At 42.3% G+C, this 24,647-nt stretch overlaps 1 protein-coding gene across 1 annotated transcript; it reads right to left on the reverse strand.

Annotated features, from left to right (window-relative positions):
- Positions 1 to 1,836: 1,836 nt before the first annotated feature.
- LOC100368897 (deoxyribonuclease-1-like) lies at positions 1,837 to 24,271 on the reverse strand. The gene is made up of 11 exons (XM_085494889.1): positions 24,182 to 24,271; positions 20,185 to 20,360; positions 19,284 to 19,372; positions 17,841 to 17,903; positions 17,312 to 17,389; positions 5,654 to 5,769; positions 4,998 to 5,110; positions 4,135 to 4,289; positions 3,268 to 3,364; positions 2,730 to 2,781; positions 1,837 to 2,487 (listed from the first exon to the last, which is right to left on the reverse strand). Exons 2-11 carry the CDS (start codon positions 20,344 to 20,346, stop codon positions 2,081 to 2,083), a joined length of 1,332 nt encoding a protein of 443 aa, XP_085351015.1. The 5' UTR covers positions 20,347 to 20,360; positions 24,182 to 24,271; the 3' UTR covers positions 1,837 to 2,080.
- Positions 24,272 to 24,647: the final 376 nt, after the last annotated feature.

Here is a 24,647-nt window from a genome sequence, read left to right on the forward strand (position 1 = left end):
ATCGCACAAGTGCGCACAATGAACGTACCTACCCAATGACATATTTCTGTAATAATATTTCTGTAATAACTTGAAAAGTTGTATAAGTTCTAAGTATAAGTTTTTTATGAATTTTCCAGATACCCCCCCCCCCCGCCATACGTTCTATGGCAAGTCAAACAACAACCCTTCGTCTTCACAAATTCAATTGTTCAAAACATCGTATATTGAAACAAATAACTCATTTTGCTAATAATTGGCGACCACGTGATATGAAGAAAGTCTTTTCTATTTAGCGGAATATTTCCTGGGAAAGGTGCCAATTGAAGGTCGTGATTCTATATCATTTAATCGTGTATTTCTATGAAAGGAGTTGAGGAATCTGTAGAATCGTAGAATCTAGTGGGACGCGTTCTATTGCGTCAAGGGTCAAAGTTACTATGATGAAGACATTGCTATTTTGAATGTACATTCAATTAAATATTTAATATTTGTGTGAAATGTAAATACATTCTCGGACTATATAACATCTGGGTTATTTCAGATGAATTTGTTTTGTATTTCCTTTCATTTTGTACATTTTTTTTTTATTTTTCCGGTTTTAGTGAGCAGTAATAACTATCAATTCTTCAAATAAAGAAATACCATTGAATCATCGATGTAAAAAAGTATCGCTATGTGCTGACAGCAAGACACGATGTCATCAGCGTTCGAAATTAACTGAAAATCATAAAAGGCCCGAAGGACCTATGTCAAATTGAAACTGTAGGTCCTTCTAGCTAACTGTAGGCCCTGATATTTAACAAACAAAGACTAAACGGATAATACAAGCTTCAATTGCAAAACCTTTATTTACTAATTAATCAGATATATTATCTGCAGCCTCAAAGAGGTCATCATCGATTCTTTCATCGTCAATAAACTCTTCAAAATCTTCAGAAAAAACACTATCATGATCACTGGCCGACTCTGAATCTGACATGCATTTTGCATCATGTTCACAATCATTGGCGTCAGCCTCAGCTTCTACAAGGATCAATTCTGCTGCACGATCCTCGACAAGGCCGGCAATACATCACCTTGTTGTTGTTGTTATCAAAAAGTAACCAGTCTTTGAACTCCGTCTGCCAGCTAATTTGGAATTTGCGTGGTTTACGCCTAGACCGTTCGTATTCTTGCTGTTTGTGTAGTTTTCAGCGTGTTTGATGCAAATCAAAGATGGCGGAACATAAAATGTAAGCGCGAATTCTATTGGTTTGAATCGGAGGCTTGATCGGCCTACAACCAATCAGATCGTTTGTTACAGTTCCCACGTTCGGCGCATTTCGCGATCATTCGGCAAGCTTGAATTAAGACTCGTATGCCCAGGTCGATGAGTGATGCCATTTGTTGATCAAACGTGCAAGAAAACGCAATTTTGAAACAATTCTGGAGTTCCTATCGATATTTATTATATATTTGGTCTTGCAATCATACTAAATAATGGAACGTTTTTTTTTTAAATATAAATTTATGGTCGGTCACCAAGACTGATGGTGTTTCACAGCTCTAGGCCCTTTACACCCACCCCCGGCGTGAGGCCGACAGACCGACGTTAATTTCGAACACTGGATGTCATCATACAAGCGTACGATCTCGTAGTTCCTTTCAATTTCGCCTATTTAAGGATTTGATTTGATAGATGAATAGAATGATCCTCTTCCATGTGATAGCGTGTGTTGAATTATTTCGAATAAATCCAGCAACACGGCTTTTGGATCAACATCTAAGATACACTAGTACATCACTCTCTGGTGACGAAGGGCTGATATGGCACATTAGGTGACAAAAAAAAAAATCATTCATGACAACGGCAACTTAAGATTTATGTATTTTATTTTAGTATTTTAGGTAAACTGCGGATAGACTTCAACGCGACTGCTACATCTTGGTTTCTGCATCTCAAGAATAGTGGAGTTAAAAACAACGGAGCTACATTAATGTCTGGATTCGAACATAAAATAATTCATATTATAAACGATGAGGGCGTAATCAAACGCACAATTTACGCATCAAATTGCCTAACTGATTGACTTAGTGACGTGTGCAAATTCAAGTACGGTTATTTTCTAACTGCCACGCCACATGTTGCCGCCTCTTCCACAGAGCACGTGACCAACAATTTCGTTTGTTTTGATTTTTTACGAGTCAGTACTACAGAGTGATCGGCTTGTAGACTGAACTGCTTGGCGTGTGCTGCGACAACATCGATGATTTCCATGGAAACAATTCCAGGATACTCGGAGTTGAACCTTTCCAAGGTAGCCACGGCATCTTGAATACCAGATATACTTTGTAAGGCGGTGATTTTCTTCAATTGACCATTCTCGTCAAAAAATGCGTCGATTTTCAATTCCGTGGTGCTTGACGCCGCTGCGAATGCTTGTAAACTTGACTCGTCCACGTCGCGGTCGTCGGTGACAGCAAATCCAGAATGTGTCGTGATGTGCTTGGTAATAGCGTCACTCACTGAAAACAAAATACTAGTACATTTTACATACCGGAGCTCGTGACCGTTAGTGGGTGAATGGAACCACGTGACATGAATGAGTTGTCTGAGCATTGATATCGTCGGAAATTTACATTACAGTTATATTTCATTGAAGGAGATCATGCTGTCGTCATAAAAAAACCCGGATGTGTAACCCGGATGAAAGCGCAATTGTCTCGGATTTTTGAAAAAAAATTACATAATTTCAATCATGACTCACCTTCCGGAAGTAGTAGCATTTCTACTGGGTAATGATCACTGACTTCTGAAGTCTAAAATAAATTAACAACATAACAAACCCAAAGTTACTTGCAACCATCAGAGGGTATGTAGAGGAAGGAAAAAGTGCCTAGGGGACATGAAAATTGTTCAGTAGCTTTCCGATATTAATAGTTCGTCGATGCAATGAAGTTCCCATTGTTCTTATTGGTTATGATAGGACATCGCCCCCAGTTCATTTACACATACTATATAAGCGTGGTACGTTCATGTACATACCGGAGCCAATGAATGTTTGAGGGAAATATAAGTAATATTGCTAATTTCGCAATATAATGGAAAAAAAACACAATACAACATGAAGAACTAATTATGAAATTGTGAATATTAACCACAAAAATCCTAAAAAAACAATGAATGTCACGTGAATTCCCGCTTTCAATAAAAATATACCGAATATCGTGAATTTGCACCCAAAATGCACATATTGTGATGTCACGCCACAATAAAAAAAAACTGTCAATAGATTTATTGGTTACCTGTTCGTCCGTCAGTCCATATTCTTTATCGAAAAGGAACTCCCGTGCGCTGCCAGGCCACACAGCCCGTTTCATGAGATCGCCCCCAACGACTAGCCTGAGAAAAAACAACAACATTATGTTCCTGTTTCTCCTCCATCCTATCCGAAACGAACAAAAAGCATAGTATGCAAATTATAAATTCATCAAATCTAATATATAGAAAATATAGCCGTGTCTGTTCACATCATTCCCAAATATTCATCTGCATTCATGGCCTTTTTATTTATGTTGCTTAGTAGTTATTTGTTACTTAGCAAATATCTGGCAGCAATATGGGTTTTCGTTGGCTGATATGAGAGAACGCGGATATCACCCGCGGGAATCCGATACTCTAAAAGTCTTGGCGCTGAGAATACATAGGTTTTTTGCATGTACTGAGGACAACATTATCCGGAAAGGGGCATCCACATAGAAAATGTTATACATGATGTGCCTCACTGAGGGATTACCTGGAATCCGCTGACTCGAACAATTCCCTCTCTGTGTGTCTACTTTTCAGGAAAAATAAAATAACCCCAGACATTGGTAAGATTTAATGAATATCAAATTTGGACAAATATTCACTTCAATGACGCACACAATTTTTATTTTCACCCTAAAATAGCGTTTTTGGAAATGTTTTTGACTAAAATTTCCCTGAAACAGGACCGCCGTCAATTGTTATTTAATTACCCCCGGGTAACGACGGCGAACGAGGCTGACAGTTGTTACATCGTTTTCATTGGACGTGCTCATTGGAGGATCGAACTCATAACCATCCTGACGCGAAAAGAACACGCTATAAACCGTGTCATGCCTTGTGGTGGCGCTACGATCGTAACCTACCTGTCGTAGGCGCATATGTCACCAGCGACGTTTGTGTCAACGTTGTCAGCTATCAACCACAGAAAGCGTTCCTGACTTCTCAGTCGTATATTCTTCCAATCATCGGACTTTACGTAACTACAGGCGGCGTTATAATCACCGGCAATCAGTACGTCCTATATGAAGTGTGAAATATTTATCACGCAAAACCGTCATTTTGAACTGACTAATGATAACAATACACTTTTTCAATAAGATGAGCTATTTGGCGACAGAGCACCTCCGTGATGTTGACATTGCCTAGATGCTCGTAACATCGATCAAATTAAAAATATATGAATTTTGTAGTCGATCAGTATTTAAAATAGAGCAAATCTCTGAAAAAAATGTATATTTTAGCGACGGACGACTGCAGACCAGCGTAATATCAGCTATGTGAACTGTGTGCCTTAGACAGATTTACGTCCCATGGGCTTCGTCGCTGCAGGCCGCGACTTATAGCAACGGGATATTATGAACAATACTTCACAAATTGATAGAGGCTGTAACGTTGTGTCTTGAATAACAGGAATTTCACTATGAGTGGGAAATGCGAGTTTTCTCTCGAAAATAGGTTTCACCTATTTTGTATTTGGCCCTCTATAGTTGGGATCATTTTTTTTTACGCAGAGGGCGTTATGAAAATTATGGTTACTGATTTGCCTGTATTCAAGTGAAGTATATTGTGCGCAAATATTTGTGGTTTTATTGCTCCCATGATTGAAAATACGAATTGATTTCTGATCTCCGTTCACTGTTGTATGGTAAAAATGGTTCCACGTCGTGTCTGGCGAGATAAACAAAAATAAAATCTATATATACAACATAAATGCATTCTACAGTACCTCGAGCGACCATCGTTTCACGATGTCGTCATATACATCAGCCAATCTGTCGATTTCACTGACTGCGTCATCAGGTTTTGTATGGATACCACCGATGGCAAAGTCCTTAACATCTGAAACAGAAAAGTGTGTTTTTTTTATTTTATTTTATTTGCTGTGCCAGGGGACAGTTTCGGACATTGAAAATTGTCTCTACCGATTTTTGTCATGTGCAATGCAAATGATAGTGCTGTCATATAGTGCATTTTGGGACTACACGACAGGGCTGTGTGGTCATCTCCCCATTAAAAGGCTATTCAATGCGCTATCCTGGCGCCAACCAGGCTCAGTCGAACACAACCACCCATGGATGTAAACCAAGGTTACCCAAAGTCGCATGCGTTAGTGAATGAATCTCGGCCAGTGGAATTGTCCTTCCCATTTGGTCTGCGGCACACTCACCCAGGGTAGGGGTAGACCCTTTGATGTTTAGCCTGAGGTAGGATTTCAACTTGGGTCTACCGATCATGAGTCATAAGTTTTTACCTATGCCGTAAACATATTACGGCGTTATAAATACACTGGACGGTCCTTCCAGTTAAGACAACCACTCATAAACTTAAAGCCATCCCAATGGTAATCATAAATACGCAAAACCACACTCAACAAATCTTTACCTGTGAATGGTGAATGGAATCTGACAATGAATGGTTCTCTCTCGTAATGATCAGTACTGTCTTCTTCCAACCCATCATCATAGTGGTAACTGTCAGTCACACTCACACGACTTTTCCTGAAATTCAAATAGATAATCCATTCATACAGTCGTGATTATGGTGTGGAAGGAATTTACAATCGGATAACAAGAATATTGTTACTTGTTTTGAATTGGATATTGCTGGGATTAATCAATAGTTCGGATTATGGTTATGATTGTCTTTTGAATTCACTGGATCGTAGAAAACTTAGAACTAGCTTCCAACGGTGTTTGAAACTGAATACGACAAATGAATGTTTATTTCACGAACTCATATTACGTTGCTAACTGAAATCAAAAAATATTAACTTAGCACCTCTACTCGCCCACCTGGTGTATTGTTAGATACACATTTACAGAAATATATTTTGTGTGGTATTCCTTGTGTCACACGTAGTATTAGCGTTGACTTGGTAACCGAGTGTACTATTATGCAGTATTTAAGTGATTTACGAAGTGCTGTTTTATTACCGGTTTATTAACCGAGTGTGGATCACTTTTTGGGTTAGTATTTATGTGGAAACTGGTTGCCATGGTGTTTGCCCGATGCCATGGTATGTGGCTTATTTTAGACTGTTAGAATTTACCGTGTACAGGAGCGAGACACGGGTTGGGGATGTCTTTCCTAAATTTGGAGTTTTTTATGCTAATTGAGAGTGACCGACCTTTGACCTAGAGTGGCGAGTTGTCGGATTGGTGGAAGGAACGCGCAAAAAAGAAGGATAGAAAAATGGCCGGAAGATCTGAACTTGGTTACAGTGAGCGGAGTGAAGATTCAACTAAATCAGGCGAATAACTGTATTGATTCCCGACTGAACACCTGTAGCAGAGGAGGGGAATCATCCTGGTCGCCGCTGGAGTCAGCTGTGAGACTGAGGGAGTCTTGGATCCTGTGAAACGAACTTTCCATGAATGAAAGACGTTGCGCTCCCAGAAACCACGAGGCTGACGCTGTAACCCCGATTGCCTGCTGTTGTGTGGTGAACTTGGGACATCGACGAGTGATCAAGACGGCGTGGGATTTGCTGGTAAGCGAGCAAGTCGAGAGAAGACTCTGAGGTAAACCGTCTGGTTCGTGTGTGATAGGCCGACTTCGCCATAACCGAGTATTACATTTGTCACGATAATAAACTGTAGTGATACTCAGGTCGACGACGAGTTGGATGTAATGTAGTGACCGTTTATTAGCGAGCTCGAAATCACTCTCTCCCTGGGTTATTTCCCCCACCGCTCCTGTTTCGGTTTCCCTGGGTTATTTATTGTTTCAATGTTGTTGTGCTGAGATATTGTCCGTGTCGGATCTTGAGTGCAAGCATTACATTTTGGATTTGTGGTTTGTTTGCCGCCAAAATTGTGTTCGCCAGCGCGCGAATTTTGGACACTTGCTCAAGTTGAACGGAAAATATGTCAACAACATGGTTGCTGGTTTCCACTGATTTAGTTTGATGTGTATAAGCTTTCACATTTAATGACTTTTTGTTAAACTTGTGACTTGTTATTTTTCTGTGTTTTCTGAGTTTTGTGGCATGCGTTATTACGATTTGTGAATATTGTGACGTCATTAAGACTATTGCCATATAAGGAGTTGCACGCACTTGGTAGCTGATCGAGACTGTGCTGGTGCAGAGCGTGGTATAGTGCTGGCTGATAGTTTGTGCAGTGACATTTGTAAAGAGACATTTGATTACTTGTTTTCACTGAACTGTAGATATACCTTTTTGTGCATCGAGTGCTGTTTCAGCCACAACTGTGTAATAGTAGCTGTGATTTATGATTAATGTTGCTGCTGATGTATTGCAGTTTACCGATCTTGTATTGCATGACTGCCAGTTGTTTGATAATATACCGTTTGTTGTTTGGAATTATTAAGGTCTCATTATTTGTGCTAGCGTGTTTGTGGGTACAGTTAGAGCTGGTTCGACACAATACTTATCCATTGCCCTTGATTTGGATTGAGAGGACCGTTCTCTGGGGACTGTGTGTGCTGGCCCCCTTTTATACTGTGAGGAAAAATTTATGCTCCCCCTTCGTCCACTTCGGATCCGAAATATTGGTCCGATAGCCTGTTTGTGTTTGGTTGCCTGGCGACAAGTGGATGAGGGCGGGACATTGGCGCCCTACAACGTGTGGCTTTTGTGTTTATAGAACACTTTTTGGTGTACCAGCTGTACCCTTTAATGAGACCAGTAGATTGGCCTTGTGACTTTTTTGCCCTTTTTTGGACATTTCAGACGTTTTGGCCTTTTTTTTGCCCGCTTAGAGATTCTTTCTCTTGTTGTCTGATGTTGTATTTGTCCAGTGTTGCATGCTTTGCGTGTGAGTTGAATTTTGTATTATTGTTTGGCAATTGTGGTCAGAGTATTGAAGTTTGCCAGTATTTGAGTCATTGTCGAGACGTATCTGTGGTACATGTGCAGGAGTATTAACGTAATTAAGGGTAAGTACATTCTTATACACAGTGAGATATGGAAATGCGTGCAGGGGCTGCTGTTACCGGTGAGACTGGTGATTCACCCAGTGTGGCAAATACTGGGACACCTACCCATGGTGCCCTGGATCTCAGTCAAGGTAGGGGAGTAGCAGTGAGGGGTCGCATTTTTCCTGTGTCAGCGCCAGTAGGGCGACGCCAGATGTTGGGTAGGGGTCGTGGCGTCTTGCCATTGGATTTTGGTTGGGACTCCCTTCCCAGTGGCTGTGATGAGCACCGACATGCTGGAGGTCCTATGGAGAATTGTACTGTGAGACTAAACAATGAAAGCATATACCGACAGCAAGGTGGTGTACCTGTAGGATTAAGTGATCAAGGTGAGTGTGGACAGAACGTTGATTTGGAATTTAGTTCCCCTGAAGGACGTTCCCGCTCAGGTATGTTACACACACTGCGCGTGCCTACATATCTGTCAGCGCGACCGAAACTGTCCACATTTTCGGGAGACAGTTCGCGGGCTAAATCGGATGCCGACTTTGAAACATGGTCGCAGGAAGTGCTTGCATACAGTGATTCTGGAATCGAACCGCCGTCGGTCGTTATCCAGACTGTTAGATCTATGTTGAGGGGCACTGCAAATAAACTTGTGATAAGAATGCGGTCGGACGCTTCAGTTGATGATATATTAGAGATGTTAAGAATCCGCTTCGGAGAAGTGGAATCTGGTCGCGTTTTGCTCAACAGATTTTTCGCTGACAGTGGGCAGCGAGAAAACGAGACTGTTGGCGATTTTGCCACGCGTATTGAGCTAGCGTTGGAAGCTGTAAGACGTCGTGGTGGTATACGCCCAGAGGAGATGGACGAGCTTCTAGCCAATCGTTTCTGGGACGGATTGAACGATGATAGAGTACGTGAAATAGCGCGCCACCAGCGTTGGGATAGCATGCCGTTTGATCAGCAGCTGTCAGTCGTACGCAATGCAGAGCAGGAAGTCCATGATCGGGCTGCCCGCAAGGACAAACTCAGGGTTAGCTCAGAGACAAAGAAGACACCAGCTGCACGTGCTCATGTGACTGTAGTGTCTGATCAGGAGAGTAATTGTAATGAAGTGTTGGCTGCACCGGTACATGTGCAGAAGCAGTGGACACCAGAAGATCTTTTGCCTACCTTGCAGAAGGCAATAACGCAGACAATGAAGCTCCAGCTAGATTCTGTTGCTGATCGCATGGACAGACTAGAGTCTAGACTGGACAAGTCTGAGAAGGCTCCCGTGCAGCCGAGTGCAACACCAGCGCCCCCAGCATCCTTGGCTACTGGTAAGCCTCGTGGATGTTTCAATTGTGGTGATGAAGGGCATAGGTTTCGTAGGTGTCCACTGCGTCGTGAACGAGACACTAGTAGAATGATCTGTTATCGGTGTGACAAACCAGGACACCCTGCCAGAGAGTGTCCAGACAGAAAGAAGGTCAGCCAAGACACGACTGGAAAGAGTAATCAGGATACACAGTCGCAGCGGCATGTTGGGTACACTTGTAAATCTGGGAGAAAGAAGCAGTCATCTCTGAGAAAAGGTGATGGTAACCATGGTAACCATGTTCTCATGATGCAGTCACCTGTGCTGGATAGAGTGGTGGGATCAGCATGCGAGGCTACTGTGATGGTGAATGGAGTCAAAGCAAGATGTCTATTTGATACAGGATCTCAGATAACTACAGTCAGTGAATGGTACTATAGAGAGCACCTAAGTGAGATTCCTATTGAACCCCTTGAGGAGGACCTCTCAGTTCGTGGAGCGGGTGGCCAAGTTGTTTCGTTTTTGGGGTACATGGTAGTCAGCATCACATTGCCTACTGATCTATTTGGTGAGAAGGAAGAGCATGATGTGCATGTATTGGTTGTCCCTGATACACGCTATAGTTCTGTGGTGCCAGTCACAATTGGCACAAACCTACTGGACATGTCTGCAAATGTGAAGCAGAGCTTGTTGACCAGAAAATGTGTGCAGAGCAACCGCATGTCTGCAACTGGTAGACGTGTGATTAAGCATTTGAGTGACCGCCATAAGTTTATTGGTAGTACTGGTCACTTGGGTATGGTCAAGGCAGCAATTGACAGACCTCTTGCCATCCGACCAGAGCAGGATGCCATCATCATGGGTGACTTGCCAAAGGGCCCTGATGGTGACAAGTATGTGGTTATGGTGGAGCCGATAATCAATATGAGAATGCAAGTGACTGCTGTGCCATCAGTCACGGTGTTGGAGTGCAATGCGTCTAGTTCAAGACTGCCAGTTCATGTGTTTAACACTACCAACAGAAATGTGTATATCAGACCCGGTAGCACTGTTGGAGAAGTGACGGCTGTGACCCGTGTTCAGAGTGCTTCAATGGCCAGGGAAGAGACTGAGAGAGGTGAGCACAATGACAGAGATCCAAGTGTTGTCATCAAGGGTGTGAAGTTCAATCTTTTGGAATCTCCCATTGGTGGATCACAGATCAAAATGGTGCATAGTTTCTTTCAGCGTAACATTGATGCCTTCTCCTTGCATGATAATGACCTTGGGCGTTGTGACCTTGTGCAGCATCGCATAAGACTTAATGATGAAACACCAAGCCGTGAGCGTCACCGCAGAGTACCTCCTGCCAAATATGCAGAGTTGCGAGAGATCATCAAGGGCATGTTGGATAGTGGTGTTATACGTGAGTCTGACAGCCCATGGGCTGCACCAGTGGTCATGGTCACAAAGCGCGATGGAACCACAAGGCTGTGTATTGAGTACAGACGACTGAATGCCAAGACTGTCCGTGATGCTTATGCCATTCCTCGCATCGAGGAGAGTCTGGAGGCCTTGAAGGATGCAGAGTGGTTTAGCACAATTGACCTTAAGAGTGGCTATTGGCAAGTGGCCATGAGTGAACAGGATGTTTCGAAGACAGCATTTGTGACGCCTGTCGGCCATTTTGAGTGTCTCCGTCTCCCAATGGGGCTTTGCAACAGTGCAAGCTCATTTCAAAGAGCCATGGAGAAGTGCCTGGGCGAATTAGTCAACCAGTCGTGTATTGTTTACCAGGATGATGTGATCGTGTACTCCAAGACATTCAGCGACCATATCAGACACCTGGGTGAGGTGTTGAGGCGACTAAAGAGTGCAGACTTGAAGGTTAAAGCCAAGAAGTGTGAATTCTTCCGCCAGAAAGTTCACTTTTTGGGTCATATCGTGTCAAAGGAAGGAATTCGCACAGACCCAGTGAAGACCGAGGCGCTGTGTAACTGGCCCATACCTCACAATGGGAGGGAGGTGAAGACATTCCTGGGGATGGCAAGCTATTATCGTCGTTATGTGGAAGGGTTCTCGAAAATTGCGAAGCCGCTGAATGATTTTACTGTGGGATTGTATCAACATGCTCATGGCAGGAAGAGAAAATGACAGAACCCTCCTGAGTTTGCATGGACACAGAAGTGCCAACATGCTTTCGACTTACTGATTGAGAAGCTGACAAACCCACCAGTGTTGGCCTACCCGGATTATGACCTTGAGTTTGAATTGCATACTGATGCAAGCCTTATTGGACTTGGGGCTGCCCTTTATCAAGACCAAGGCAATGGTAACCGAGTGGTGGCATATGCAAGTAGAGGCTTGTCTAAGAGCGAGAGGAATTATCCTGCCTTCAAGCTTGAGTTCCTCGCATTGAAGTGGGCAATTGTTGACAAGTTCGGAGATATGCTACTGGGCAGAAAATTCAAGGTGGTTACTGACTGCAACCCATTACGGTATGCGATCAGCACACCGAAATTGGACGCAACGGGACATAGATGGCTATCAAAGCTAGCTGACTATGATTTCAGTATAGAGTATAGGCCAGGAAAGCAAAACGGGGATGCAGATGCTCTTTCTCGTAAGCCTGTCCAGGGATATAGCACAGATAGTGTTGGTTCGCCTCAATGGTTGAAATGGTTGCCTCCGGAGGAACAGGTGCGAGTCAAGATGGACAAGCCAGTGGTGCAGGCACTGTGCCAGTACCACTTTGCACCTTTGGTTCCTGGACTGGAGATGGTGGGTGCGATGGCGAGCACAGCCCTTATTCCTGATGTGCGTTCAGTGGCACCAACGTCATTGACATCTGTATCACGAGAGGATTGGAGGCGCTTGCAACAGGAGGATTCGACTGTTGGGAAAGTGTTGGACTACTTTGAGAGAGGCAGTTTACCTGACAAGGCAGAACGTAAAACACTGCCAGCAGAGGTGAAGGTTGCCTTAAGGGAATGGAAAAAGTTTCAGTTATGCCGTGGAGTCCTGTACCGTCAGCGCGTGGATAACAATGGTGAGAGAGTGTTGCAGCTGTTCCTCCCCAAGAAATTCAGAGTAACAGCCATGGAGGCCTTGCACGATGATGTCGGCCATCTTGGACAGGATAGAAGCTTGGACTTGATGAGATCACGCTTCTATTGGCCTGGCATGACTGAGATGGTGGTTGAGTGGATTAAATCATGTGAACGCTGTACACGCAGAAAGATGACAGCTGATGGTAGAGCCCCAGTTCCATTGGTGAGTATCAAGACGACAAGGCCTCTGGAATTGGTCTGCATGGACTACTTGTCTATTGAACCATCAAAGGGAGGATGTAGGGATGTACTTGTGATGACAGACCATTTCACAAAGTACGCCATAGCTGTTCCTACTCGTAACCAGACTGCTAAGGTAACTGCGGATGCATTGATGGAGCAGTTTGTGCGGCACATTGGTTTCCCTGAACGCCTACATTCTGATCAGGGCCGAAACTTCGAGAGTGCTGTGATCAGGCACCTGTGTGATGCCATGGGAATTGTGAAATCTCGGAGCACCCCATACCATGCCCAGGGCTGTGGGATCACGGAGCGATTTAATCAGACGTTACTTGGTATGTTGGGAACGCTGTCCAACTCTGACAAGCAGAACTGGAAACAGCATGTTAGTGCAGTGACTCATGCGTATAATTGCATGAAGCATGATGTGACTGGTTACACCCCGTATTTCCTCATGCATGGGCACCATCCTCGTTTGCCTGTGGACATATACTTGGGCTTGGTCACTGAGGATGAACAGGCAGAAGACATGGATGAGTATGTGAGAAACTGGCAGCGCAGTCTTGATGAGGCTTACCGAATTGTATTGCTTCGCATGGACAAAAAGAGCCTCATCAGCAAGTCGTACTATGATAGGAAGGCCAGGCAGTCTGAACTCTCACCTGGAGACCGTTTATTAGTGCGCAATGTCAAGGTGCGTGGCAAGCACAAGCTCGCTGACCAATGGGAGAAGGATCCATATGTCATTGTCAGGCAGGATGATCGTGGTATACCAGTTTATGTAGTTAAGCCTGAGAGGGGTGGTAAGGTACGAAACCTGCATCGTAACTTGTTGTTACCGTTTCATGCACTGCCAAGGCCCAGAGAAGCACGCCCAATGAGAAGAGAACTGGTCAAACCAGTCAAAAGAGTGAGGAAGCCAAGGACCAGAGCGTTGCAACGAACTACACAGGCATCATCGGAAGCTGACTGTGACACTGAAGGCACAGATACAGACTCTGACCGTGGGTACATTGTTACTTACCCGCATGAGCAATGTGCTGAGAGGCGTCTACCTCGTGATGTTGCTGCTCATGCAACCCCTGAACCAATGTCGGTGGGGAGTGATGGTCCTGAGTTAAGAACCAGTGAGGAGGGCCCAGAACTGCTATTGCATATAGACCCTGATGTCACTGTATTCCCAGAGGTGGAAAAGGATCACGAGTTGGAGGTGAGTGCAGAAGTGGTGGCAGATGACACAGAAGCTGTCATAGAGATGGCAGCAGAGCCTGGTGAAGGAGCGATTGTCGCGTCTGAGGCTGATTGTGTTGTCAAAACAACCAGGTCAGACTCTGATGGTCGCCGCTACCCTTTGAGAGACAGAAAGCCTTGTTTGCGATATGGATTTGACTGTTCGCACACTCTAGTTAGGTCTGGCATCAATCCTGGTGCGCCAGCTTTTGTGCCTGTTAGGTGGAACAAGGCGATCATTGGAGCAGGAGGTGATTGTTCACAATCCTGCTATTAGACGTTTGTGTAACCTTTCTTCGTCGGTTGCCTGCACACCCATTGTAGTCTGTGTTGTGGTGTGAGGAATTGTACTCCTCTTCTGAGGGTGGGAGTTGAGCACCTTTGCGAACGTACTGTTTAAAGTGAGCTTCATCACTGCCCTGGTTGGGTCGCTACCACCCAGGGTCCCTTTTCCTTGTACTCTGTTCTATGTCTGCTGTGCATAGAGGATTGAGCCGTTCCTTCCTGTGGTGTAGCACAGAACATGAGTATTGTAGACTTTTGGGGTGTTGGGGTTGACTGACAGGTAGGTTGTTAGAGTTTAGTGTCATGTGGACAATGAGCATCTGTTGTGCCAGGAGTCGAGATGGTAGACTGTCATTGAGAGGTGAGATATCTGTAGGATGGAGTATTGTTTGCCTGACTTTGTGTGAGTGTGCGTGCTGTATACACTTTTATTTGTGTAGTGTCCTCTTCCGTAGTTCTCTACTACATGATAGGGAGAGGGCGCTTTTTTGTCTATTTACCCTTGTAAATTATCCTGGGTCCTGCCTCTGTATTGCATGTTTTGTTATCTCTGCTTTAGGAATCTACAACTGCAGTCGGGGATGGAAGACTTTGTTTGACCAGCATGTGCCACACTAGCAAGAAGTGTCTGTAGAGGAGCAACTGGAGTTGAGCACAGTCCTTGAATCAGGAGTGCATGAACAATCATATGAGAAGACTTATTGGAAGGTTATTGGCAGATGTGATAGTTGATTGATTACTGGTCACTTGGAAGGCAGGACAGTGGTCTTGGCTGTTGTCTTGCATTCCGGGGACGTGAATGCGTTTGGGGCCGGGGTGTGTCACACGTAGTATTAGCGTTGACTTGGTAACCGAGTGTACTATTATGCAGTATTTAAGTGATTTACGAAGTGCTGTTTTATTACCGGTTTATTAACCGAGTGTGGATCACTTTTTGGGTTAGTATTTATGTGGAAACTGGTTGCCATGGTGTTTGCCCGATGCCATGGTATGTGGCTTATTTTAGACTGTTAGAATTTACCGTGTACAGGAGCGAGACACGGGTTGGGGATGTCTTTCCTAAATTTGGAGTTTTTTATGCTAATTGAGAGTGACCGACCTTTGACCTAGAGTGGCGAGTTGTCGGATTGGTGGAAGGAACGCGCAAAAAAGAAGGATAGAAAAATGGCCGGAAGATCTGAACTTGGTTACAGTGAGCGGAGTGAAGATTCAACTAAATCAGGCGAATAACTGTATTGATTCCCGACTGAACACCTGTAGCAGAGGAGGGGAATCATCCTGGTCGCCGCTGGAGTCAGCTGTGAGACTGAGGGAGTCTTGGATCCTGTGAAACGAACTTTCCATGAATGAAAGACGTTGCGCTCCCAGAAACCACGAGGCTGACGCTGTAACCCCGATTGCCTGCTGTTGTGTGGTGAACTTGGGACATCGACGAGTGATCAAGACGGCGTGGGATTTGCTGGTAAGCGAGCAAGTCGAGAGAAGACTCTGAGGTAAACCGTCTGGTTCGTGTGTGATAGGCCGACTTCGCCATAACCGAGTATTACATTTGTCACGATAATAAACTGTAGTGATACTCAGGTCGACGACGAGTTGGATGTAATGTAGTGACCGTTTATTAGCGAGCTCGAAATCACTCTCTCCCTGGGTTATTTCCCCCACCGCTCCTGTTTCGGTTTCCCTGGGTTATTTATTGTTTCAATGTTGTTGTGCTGAGATATTGTCCGTGTCGGATCTTGAGTGCAAGCATTACATTTTGGATTTGTGGTTTGTTTGCCGCCAAAATTGTGTTCGCCAGCGCGCGAATTTTGGACACTTGCTCAAGTTGAACGGAAAATATGTCAACAACATGGTTGCTGGTTTCCACTGATTTAGTTTGATGTGTATAAGCTTTCACATTTAATGACTTTTTGTTAAACTTGTGACTTGTTATTTTTCTGTGTTTTCTGAGTTTTGTGGCATGCGTTATTACGATTTGTGAATATTGTGACGTCATTAAGACTATTGCCATATAAGGAGTTGCACGCACTTGGTAGCTGATCGAGACTGTGCTGGTGCAGAGCGTGGTATAGTGCTGGCTGATAGTTTGTGCAGTGACATTTGTAAAGAGACATTTGATTACTTGTTTTCACTGAACTGTAGATATACCTTTTTGTGCATCGAGTGCTGTTTCAGCCACAACTGTGTAATAGTAGCTGTGATTTATGATTAATGTTGCTGCTGATGTATTGCAGTTTACCGATCTTGTATTGCATGACTGCCAGTTGTTTGATAATATACCGTTTGTTGTTTGGAATTATTAAGGTCTCATTATTTGTGCTAGCGTGTTTGTGGGTACAGTTAGAGCTGGTTCGACACAATACTTATCCATTGCCCTTGATTTGGATTGAGAGGACCGTTCTCTGGGGACTGTGTGTGCTGGCCCCCTTTTATACTGTGAGGAAAAATTTATGCTCCCCCTTCGTCCACTTCGGATCCGAAATATTGGTCCGATAGCCTGTTTGTGTTTGGTTGCCTGGCGACAAGTGGATGAGGGCGGGACACTTGTGTTCATAGTTCTGGTTTATTGTAAACATACATCGTTTGGTCATGTAATATTGAACACCTAACGCTGATTTACGTTTTATAGTACGTGCCATTAATTACAAATATACGCGCATAAATTTATTTCATTGTGTTATCAAATAGAATACCATGTTTTCACGGGTAGACAGTAAGGCGATCTATATGACAATAATCTTATAATAATACACCTTTCCTTGTTTGTAGTATAGTGATATAAAACAGGTCGAAACGCCAGTGAATGGCGTCCCACGAGATTGACACCTGTGCGAACATCTGCGTTAAGTAGCATTATTATTTTCCATGATGCGGCGCTGCATTGTTTCTGCGTCCGTCGTAAACAGAAGAAAGTATTCGAGCGTAACGTAAATATGACGTTTACCAAACGGAAAACTTTTATAATACATTGCAACACTTTTGACCACGCCCGGTCAGGGTTTTTAGTTTTCGATATATAGTGAACCCGATGCATTTCAAATAAAATACCCATACCCAGCTCCTAAACATTACCTGTATATATAAGCATATTGTTCTTTGCTGCTACTTCGACCAAGACGTTCACTGATAACCATGTCAAAATCGCCATCACTGACAGAAGAATAAAGAGCATTAAAATCTTGTTGATATATACACAAAATCAGTTACAGAGACGATTACTTCTACTGCAACGAAATACCGGAATTCTACCATTATCGTTATTTTGATTATTTTCAAGCTTTTTACTACGCCGACATAACGTTTGCCGCGTGGATCTCACAACCACCAATATACTCCCTATAGAACATACTATTAGACTTTAAAATCAATTTAAAAAACTTGCGTGGATCACAAATTTCCAAGTGAAACTGCATGATGTGAGGAGAGAAATACTCCATTCTATCGCAATAATTTTTGCAGTAAAATCCTACTCAAAATCGCCCTTACTGACGCATGTTTTTTTTCGCGGGTTTACATTCGCCAGTGATGTGAAACCTGTAAATAAGAGGTAAAATCAAAAATTACATCGTACACGTAGGCATTACACGTAGGCATTACTCACATGTTGTCACATGACTTCTCTGCGTCACATGATGCGTCTTGCTGTTTTTCCAAAGCGTCAGCTCTGTAGAATATTATAGAATATGTTAATGTTGTCTGCTGATGTTATTCCTACAGTTTTGGTGGGTATTGCGATTACATGAATTACGAATGCACTCTTGTTGCTCAGAATTAATTAATAGGCTGATATTGGTAACTCCACGTGCGTCAGGAGGTTATTCGAATGCTTCATATAAAGTTAAGTTCGAATACACAACCACATTGTAAGCCGAAAAGATCTCCAATGCGTGCTGAAAATCATTTAAAATGACTTTCGATGATTCTATGAACATATCACCGGTCTTAAGACACTGTGAAAGACTGCAGGGGATGGTCAGTTGTGCGTATTGTCACTAAAACGCAAATGAATATTTAATAAATTTTGTCATACAAAAGCCGTATTAAATGCTTACACTGTGGCAGTCAGACAAGCAAACGCACATTGAATCGGGTGACACACCTTATCCCAAAAATAATAAAGCCAAGTGACTTGTTTTCAAATAGTTTCAAGTTCCTATTCTCTTCTCTCATCGAGTTTACTGTAGCACTGATCTGCGTAGCCTTTGAATTCGGAATAGTTGCCACGATGACAGAAGAGAATGAAACATGGTTTGAAAACAAGTCTCGTGGCTCTCTGCGAGATATCCTCGGTTATTTGTGTCAAAGGTCAATTTAGACCTATGAAAATGACAGTTGTGTCGAAGAAATTGATACCAGTCAACAAACAAGACACTGACAGATAATTCTGCCGTGTCAGGGATGGGTAGCCAATTGGCACAATCTTTTAAGTAGCTTCGCAATGACCCGAACACGCTGTTGAGCCCTCTATAATTCTCAAGCGTAATCTATAAACAATAATTACACACTAGTCAAATTAAAACAAACAAACTGGGGCATATTATAACTTTAAAAGAACGTATTTATGACAGAAAGAAGAAGTGGTTACCCAATCGGCTCCCAGAAGGTGATTTTCCGAGCACCCCGAGATCTCGCATATTGCGTGAAAGACGCCAACCGAACGTTTGTCAAAAACATCGAACGATTCGCTTTTGGATTTTATGTTTCCGTTTTTATGGCTCAATTTCGTAATGGCGATCCTTGAGATGGGAATATTGCGTTGAAATACCATTACTTCATCGAAATTAATTAATGTGTATACCGCATTGTTAAGCATAGAGATACCCACAAAAATTCCGCATTTGACGAACCTTACGCGATGTTCGGAAGCCACTACGACGCTATGACCTTTGTTTGTTTTGTGTTTTTTTTCGTTCAATTTCACGCATGTCGTGGGATCCCACAGTCAACGGAAAATGGTCTATAGATGCACGTGATAACTCGACTTACTGACTTTAGATTTTGGCGTCATTCTAAGTTACCTACCATCTTCGACAGGTTTACTTACGTGTTTACGCGATACAGTAGGTCTTGTATTGCTTGACCTGTGCTATCCCGCACTTCCTGTATAAGTATGATATCGTAACGCAGAATAATCTGAAACAAAATTGATTTCAAATATAACTTAAAGCGGGGGAGTCGTCACCTGCGCATGCGGCAGATGGCTATAGCGTGTCGTTGTTTCAGACAAACGCCTACTCAAGAGCTATTGCGTTTTTAAGTTCGTGTGCGCTGTTATCGTCGTTTGCGACTCAATTCCTGCGCGTGCGCAGGTGACGACCAGTTCATTTTAGTAGTAACCATTCGTCTTGCATATTTAATTATACAATACAATCGCAATTGACAACATGCTCGCTCCCCGGTGGCGAAATACCACCAGTATTTATGCTGGTGTGCAAGAATTAATTATTTCACAATTCTGAGTCTGGTGTGTTTGCGCGGCTTCACTTTGGTTTTTGTTGACTTCAAGTTGATTTGAAAGTGTGTTTTTTTTAATTAATCTAATATTTTTGTCTCCGTGGATTAAACGCCATCTGTGACGTTTATGCCCCGTATTCTATTTCACATCTTCTGGTTGAACTCAGCTCGCTTCAATAGATAATTAACGTACAGCGTCAAATTGCCATTTATTCAACGTGTGATATGTTTCAGTCAGTATCATTACGACAACAAAAAATGTCGATTCACTGATACTGTAAAGACATACATTTTGAACCTCTGTTTCCGACCAAATTTGGAATAGAACTAAATTTACAACATAACCAATGAGCCTACATAATGACTGAGCATGAGCGTCATTTCTCCGGTAGATACTTGTTATTTATAATATAGTCTCTGAGGACTTTGCAATACACATACAAACTAAAAGTACATTAAAATGGAAATAACAAGTGTGATATAACCTTTACCTTCGTAAGTATTTCGGGCACCATCGGTTTTGACATCTTTGACACCCCGAACACTTGTACGTTGAACGCCGCTATGCGCAGGGGCTGGAAACCGTCGGAGCGGATCGAGCCAATTAGCATCGACGTTATAAACAACAACGATACCACTTCAAATTTACCCATTGTGACAGAGATATCTACAGATATATAATTAAAATATTAACTTAGGTGTGTGTTTCACTGGTTCCCGGCTTCTCTCGTGAGTGTATGTAACTAGTAACCGCCATACTGTGTAACTGGACTTGGACCGCCGGATTCTGGCCCTTGATGCACGTGACTAAGTGACGTGATTTTAAAACATTCCAATTTTCGTTTCATTACAACATTAACGCCATGCAAACTCGGCCTGTCTTCTTAAACTTTATATCTGAGATGGTTTTGGCATTTCTTGCTATTTTTGTGCAAAGTGATAACAAAAGACTTGATAATAAAAGGTAACCCTTACTCTCTATATTTAACGACCCCTAGTGTTAGCGCTGACGCCATGTAACCAAGGGAAATAGAACAAAGAATGAGTACGTGATGGACCAATCAGAGTGTCGGAACTATTACTAGTGACCCGGCGTTTTGTGGCTTGGTGCACCATGACAACTGATGAGGTAACCGATTCTCTACCCTCATTCCCAGGCAACAGTGATAGGATGGCGCGTGACCTTGGTATGCAGGATGGAGGGAACCAGCCAAATACGAATGTCCGTATGTGTAGGTAGATATGTGTATATTAGTATATTCAATACAATCATTTCTAGCGTGATATTGGCTATAACTGACATTATCATTACAGTTGAATTACATCTTGAAAACCAACCGCATTATGTCGCTCTCTCAAGTCCGGTCCCATCTCAGAATGTTTGACGTGTTAAATCTAGTCACCATTGAATTCATTTCTATGTTCTGTAAACAAAGCACGTTTACTAGTATACTACAATGTCCGAGTAGTAATTGTATTACCATTATTTATTATTAATCGACGATTCCCCTCTCAATCTAAAATTAATCAATCTAAATTATAACATGTTTCTATGCGACATCAATTAAAAGTCATTTGCTTTTACCCATGCTTGTCGCGTACAGAAAAATCATAGTAACTGACAACGAAAGCACCAATAAAAACGCCGTTAGATGGCGCAGTCATTGTTTCCGAGATTACAAAACGCCGTATAATGGAGATGGTGCGTTACGATGCTTATCAGTTCGAAATGCAATTGGAAAATTGATTCGTACATAAATTGTCCAATTGATTTCATTAAACTTATGCCACAAGCATTATGAATATATCACATTATAAAAACACAGCTTTCCTCTGAAAATGGAAGTGACCACGTCACATGAGTGCGCTGTCCTGAAATACAGCCTGGACACCGTATGAGCGTGCACCCTTCGTGATTAGGTGAAATCTACTCGAATAAGTCCGTGCCGATACATACGTCATGCGCATATATGACCGGTGACATATTATCAGATCATCCTACCTTTTGCCACTCTTTCATAATAATGTTCTAATAAACAAATAATAGTAGTACTTGACCGACTACTGTATAACAAATTTTTATAGGGTATGAGCGGCGACAAAATAGTATTACGACGAGAAACAAATGAATTTGGGCTTAAAAAACAATTCACTGAAAAATAAATATTTTTTTTTAAATATTATAGGTGTTCGATTCGATTAATCAGGCCAAGGAATGAGAATGATGTAAGTAAACAAAACATCGATATGTCGCCGATTGAGGGCGTTGTATTAAAGATATTCAGAGTTTAGTGCTACGCGCAGATTAGCAGCTCTATGACAACAATACCTTTCAGTGGAATGTTGGTTATAAAACATATTCCCCCAAATGAAACACAATTCAAAGCATATGTGCATAAAACAATTAGCGCGTGCTTCATTTTTCTTGGTTTGATATTTCATTTTTTAAATTGCTAGTAGTTTAATATCACAGCCGGCCTTCCACTTATCGTATGGGTTGAGATGAAATAAAACAGGTTGTCATGGTCGCCGGTGACTGTCATAAAATATTAAGAATGTAGAAAACATTGCCGATATCATTTTTTACAACTTCTAGTAATACAAGTTCCCATTTATTCTGATCAACTAACATAGCTATGAGTAACCGTGACGACGATTCAAAGAAGAAAAACAGCGCTCATGAGTTATACGGGGAAATGTTCTATTAATTATACGCATGCGTTATGTATACATTCCAAAATGGCCGAGATTGTCTGGATAACTGAATAAAGTATGGTCGATCAATTGTGGATAAACTTACGGTTACTCGTAGCTCTTTTGGTTAATCAGAATGAAACAGATGGGGACTTTCATTATTCGAACTTTTAAAAATGGGTGTCGGTAAATTGCCCACATTCTTGATATTGTATGGTCATCGGCATGCATACAACACAGTACAGTCTATAAATGGGAAGCTCGCTGTCACGTATGGTACCAGCATTAATTTGAGTTTCCCATTACCGTTACCTACCAGTAAATATTAATTGATAATAAGCTAAGGTTACACTATCTGACCTTAACAGAATGTCGATGTCGAGTCTTGTTTCGACTCAGACCGCCATGAGACTATTACGAAGTGTGTAGCCACAATTGGCGCGTTTTCGAAAAGTCTCAATTCATCGCTATGCGCGATAAATGGGTGTGCTAAACCCCGGGTTCTCGATAAAGTGTATACAAAGTTATAAATTAACGTCTTAACTGTGATGTTGTTGTTGTTGTTGTTGTTGTTGTTGTTGTTGTTGTTGTTTGCCCTATTCGGTGTTCTAATTGGTGTTCTGTGTTTTCTACTGTTCCTGTTTGATTACTCATTCTCAATCGATCATGGAACGCCAGACAAAACACAAATTATATACAGTTATAGACCAGTGGCCGTGTTAAGAAAAAAAAACATAAATATCAAACGTAATTGCATGTTCACATTAAAATCATTAAAAAATCGGATTGTATATATTGTGTACATAGAGAATACTTTGGCATTTGAACAGGCCTTGGGCTATATAAATGTAGAATTGGCATGAAATACGACAGCAGAATAAGTGTACATTATCTTAACAAATCAACGAGTGGTAAATTCTTCTAACACTCCCTCTCGTAAATTGTGAGGTACATCTTTCAAAATACAAGCTTTCGATCGCTTTGTCACACCATGGGGCAAACATCGTTAATAAGTCACGTTTAATAACTTCACTGCATGCATATGTTGTCATATATCTCGTGTGTGTGTCGAGCAAACAGCGTCCGTCCGAGCTGTTTGAGCATGGTACTGAGGTGCGGTCTAAAAATAAAACCTCTGAGTTCGCGTATCATGGTGGTTCAATCAAATTGAAAATCGAGTAAGCACAACACAGCGATGTTGAGCTAAATACTGGATAACCGGGTGACGCATTGTGGCCAATTAGACTCAGGCTGTTTGTTCTTTTTTTGTATACCAGGTTCATACTGAGAAAAGTTGAATTCAACCTATCTCGGTGTTTCCAGCACAAAACAACATTTTTTTTCTCTTCCCAGACTCATTTCGAAACGATTAATGGGAATTATGTACGGACATGTCCGTGAAGGCATGACCTGACAATCGGGTCAGCCCAAAAAATCACAGCGGATAATACGTGAAGACGACTCACATCAGACGCACAGACACGCAAAAGTGATTATAAAGGCAATAGACCAGATTATCGCAACAATTTTACAAGAAAAATAATAACCCTAATCATATTTTGCGAAATCATCAGGAAAATTTCCAAACATTATTCTCATTTGGATGCACCCGTCTTCACTGCGATAATCCCGGGTTGCGAACGTTCTCGAACACGTGATCACGAACCGGTCGGAGTTGATGAACATGTCAAGGTTGTCATGTGATATCTTCGCGGCAGAAGAAAGACAAACACGGAGGAATCTTAAACGTATGTACAGACATTACAATACTTTGATTATTAAGACTGTACTTACCGTGTCGGCGGCTGAATATCTAGATCGGTAATGTCGTGTCGTCTCGGCACTAACATACGCCGTGCGTGGTAAATAAGTAACACACCATACCGGGTCGTTAATTCAAGTTTGACCCAGACAATGTCAGAGGTCATTTATACAAATGTAACCGGGCGGCATTCAGTGCAAGAAATCACCAGGTGTGACAGGCGATAAAAAAAATTATTTGTCTGAAGACATTTTAAAGAGTTTCCACGCTACATTCATGCTGTTTCAACCCCAGGACGGTTGTAGAAAACATTTCAATTTGATACAACCTTTGGCACGTAATATTTTCACTGTATACTGGTATATGACTGCCTACCCAATATTGTTGATGGGCCAAAAATTATTTTGCTGACCAGCATACCCGTTGACGAGTGTTTGTCATTATTTATTTCGCGGACTCTGAATCAGTCTGATTAAAATCTGATGTATTGTACGGCGC

This window comes from Saccoglossus kowalevskii, chromosome 21 (genome assembly GCF_978046115.1).
Source record: "Saccoglossus kowalevskii chromosome 21, keSacKowa6.1, whole genome shotgun sequence".
In the NCBI taxonomy this organism is placed as follows: domain Eukaryota; kingdom Metazoa; phylum Hemichordata; class Enteropneusta; family Harrimaniidae; genus Saccoglossus; species Saccoglossus kowalevskii.

What these genes read in the sequence shown, in the direction of transcription:
- LOC100368897 (XM_085494889.1), bottom strand. Translation starts at nt 20,346, where the DNA reads ATGGGTAAATTTGAAGTGGTATCGTTGTTGTTTATAACGTCGATGCTA. An exon ending in GAGAAGTCATGTGACAACAT is followed by an intron (nt 17,390 to 17,840) that starts GTGAGTAATGCC and finishes TTCTTCTGTCAG; the next exon opens with TGATGGCGATTTTGACATGG. An exon ending in AATGCTACTACTTCCGGAAG is followed by an intron (nt 2,488 to 2,729) that starts GTGAGTCATGAT and finishes TTTTGTTTTCAG; the next exon opens with TGAGTGACGCTATTACCAAG.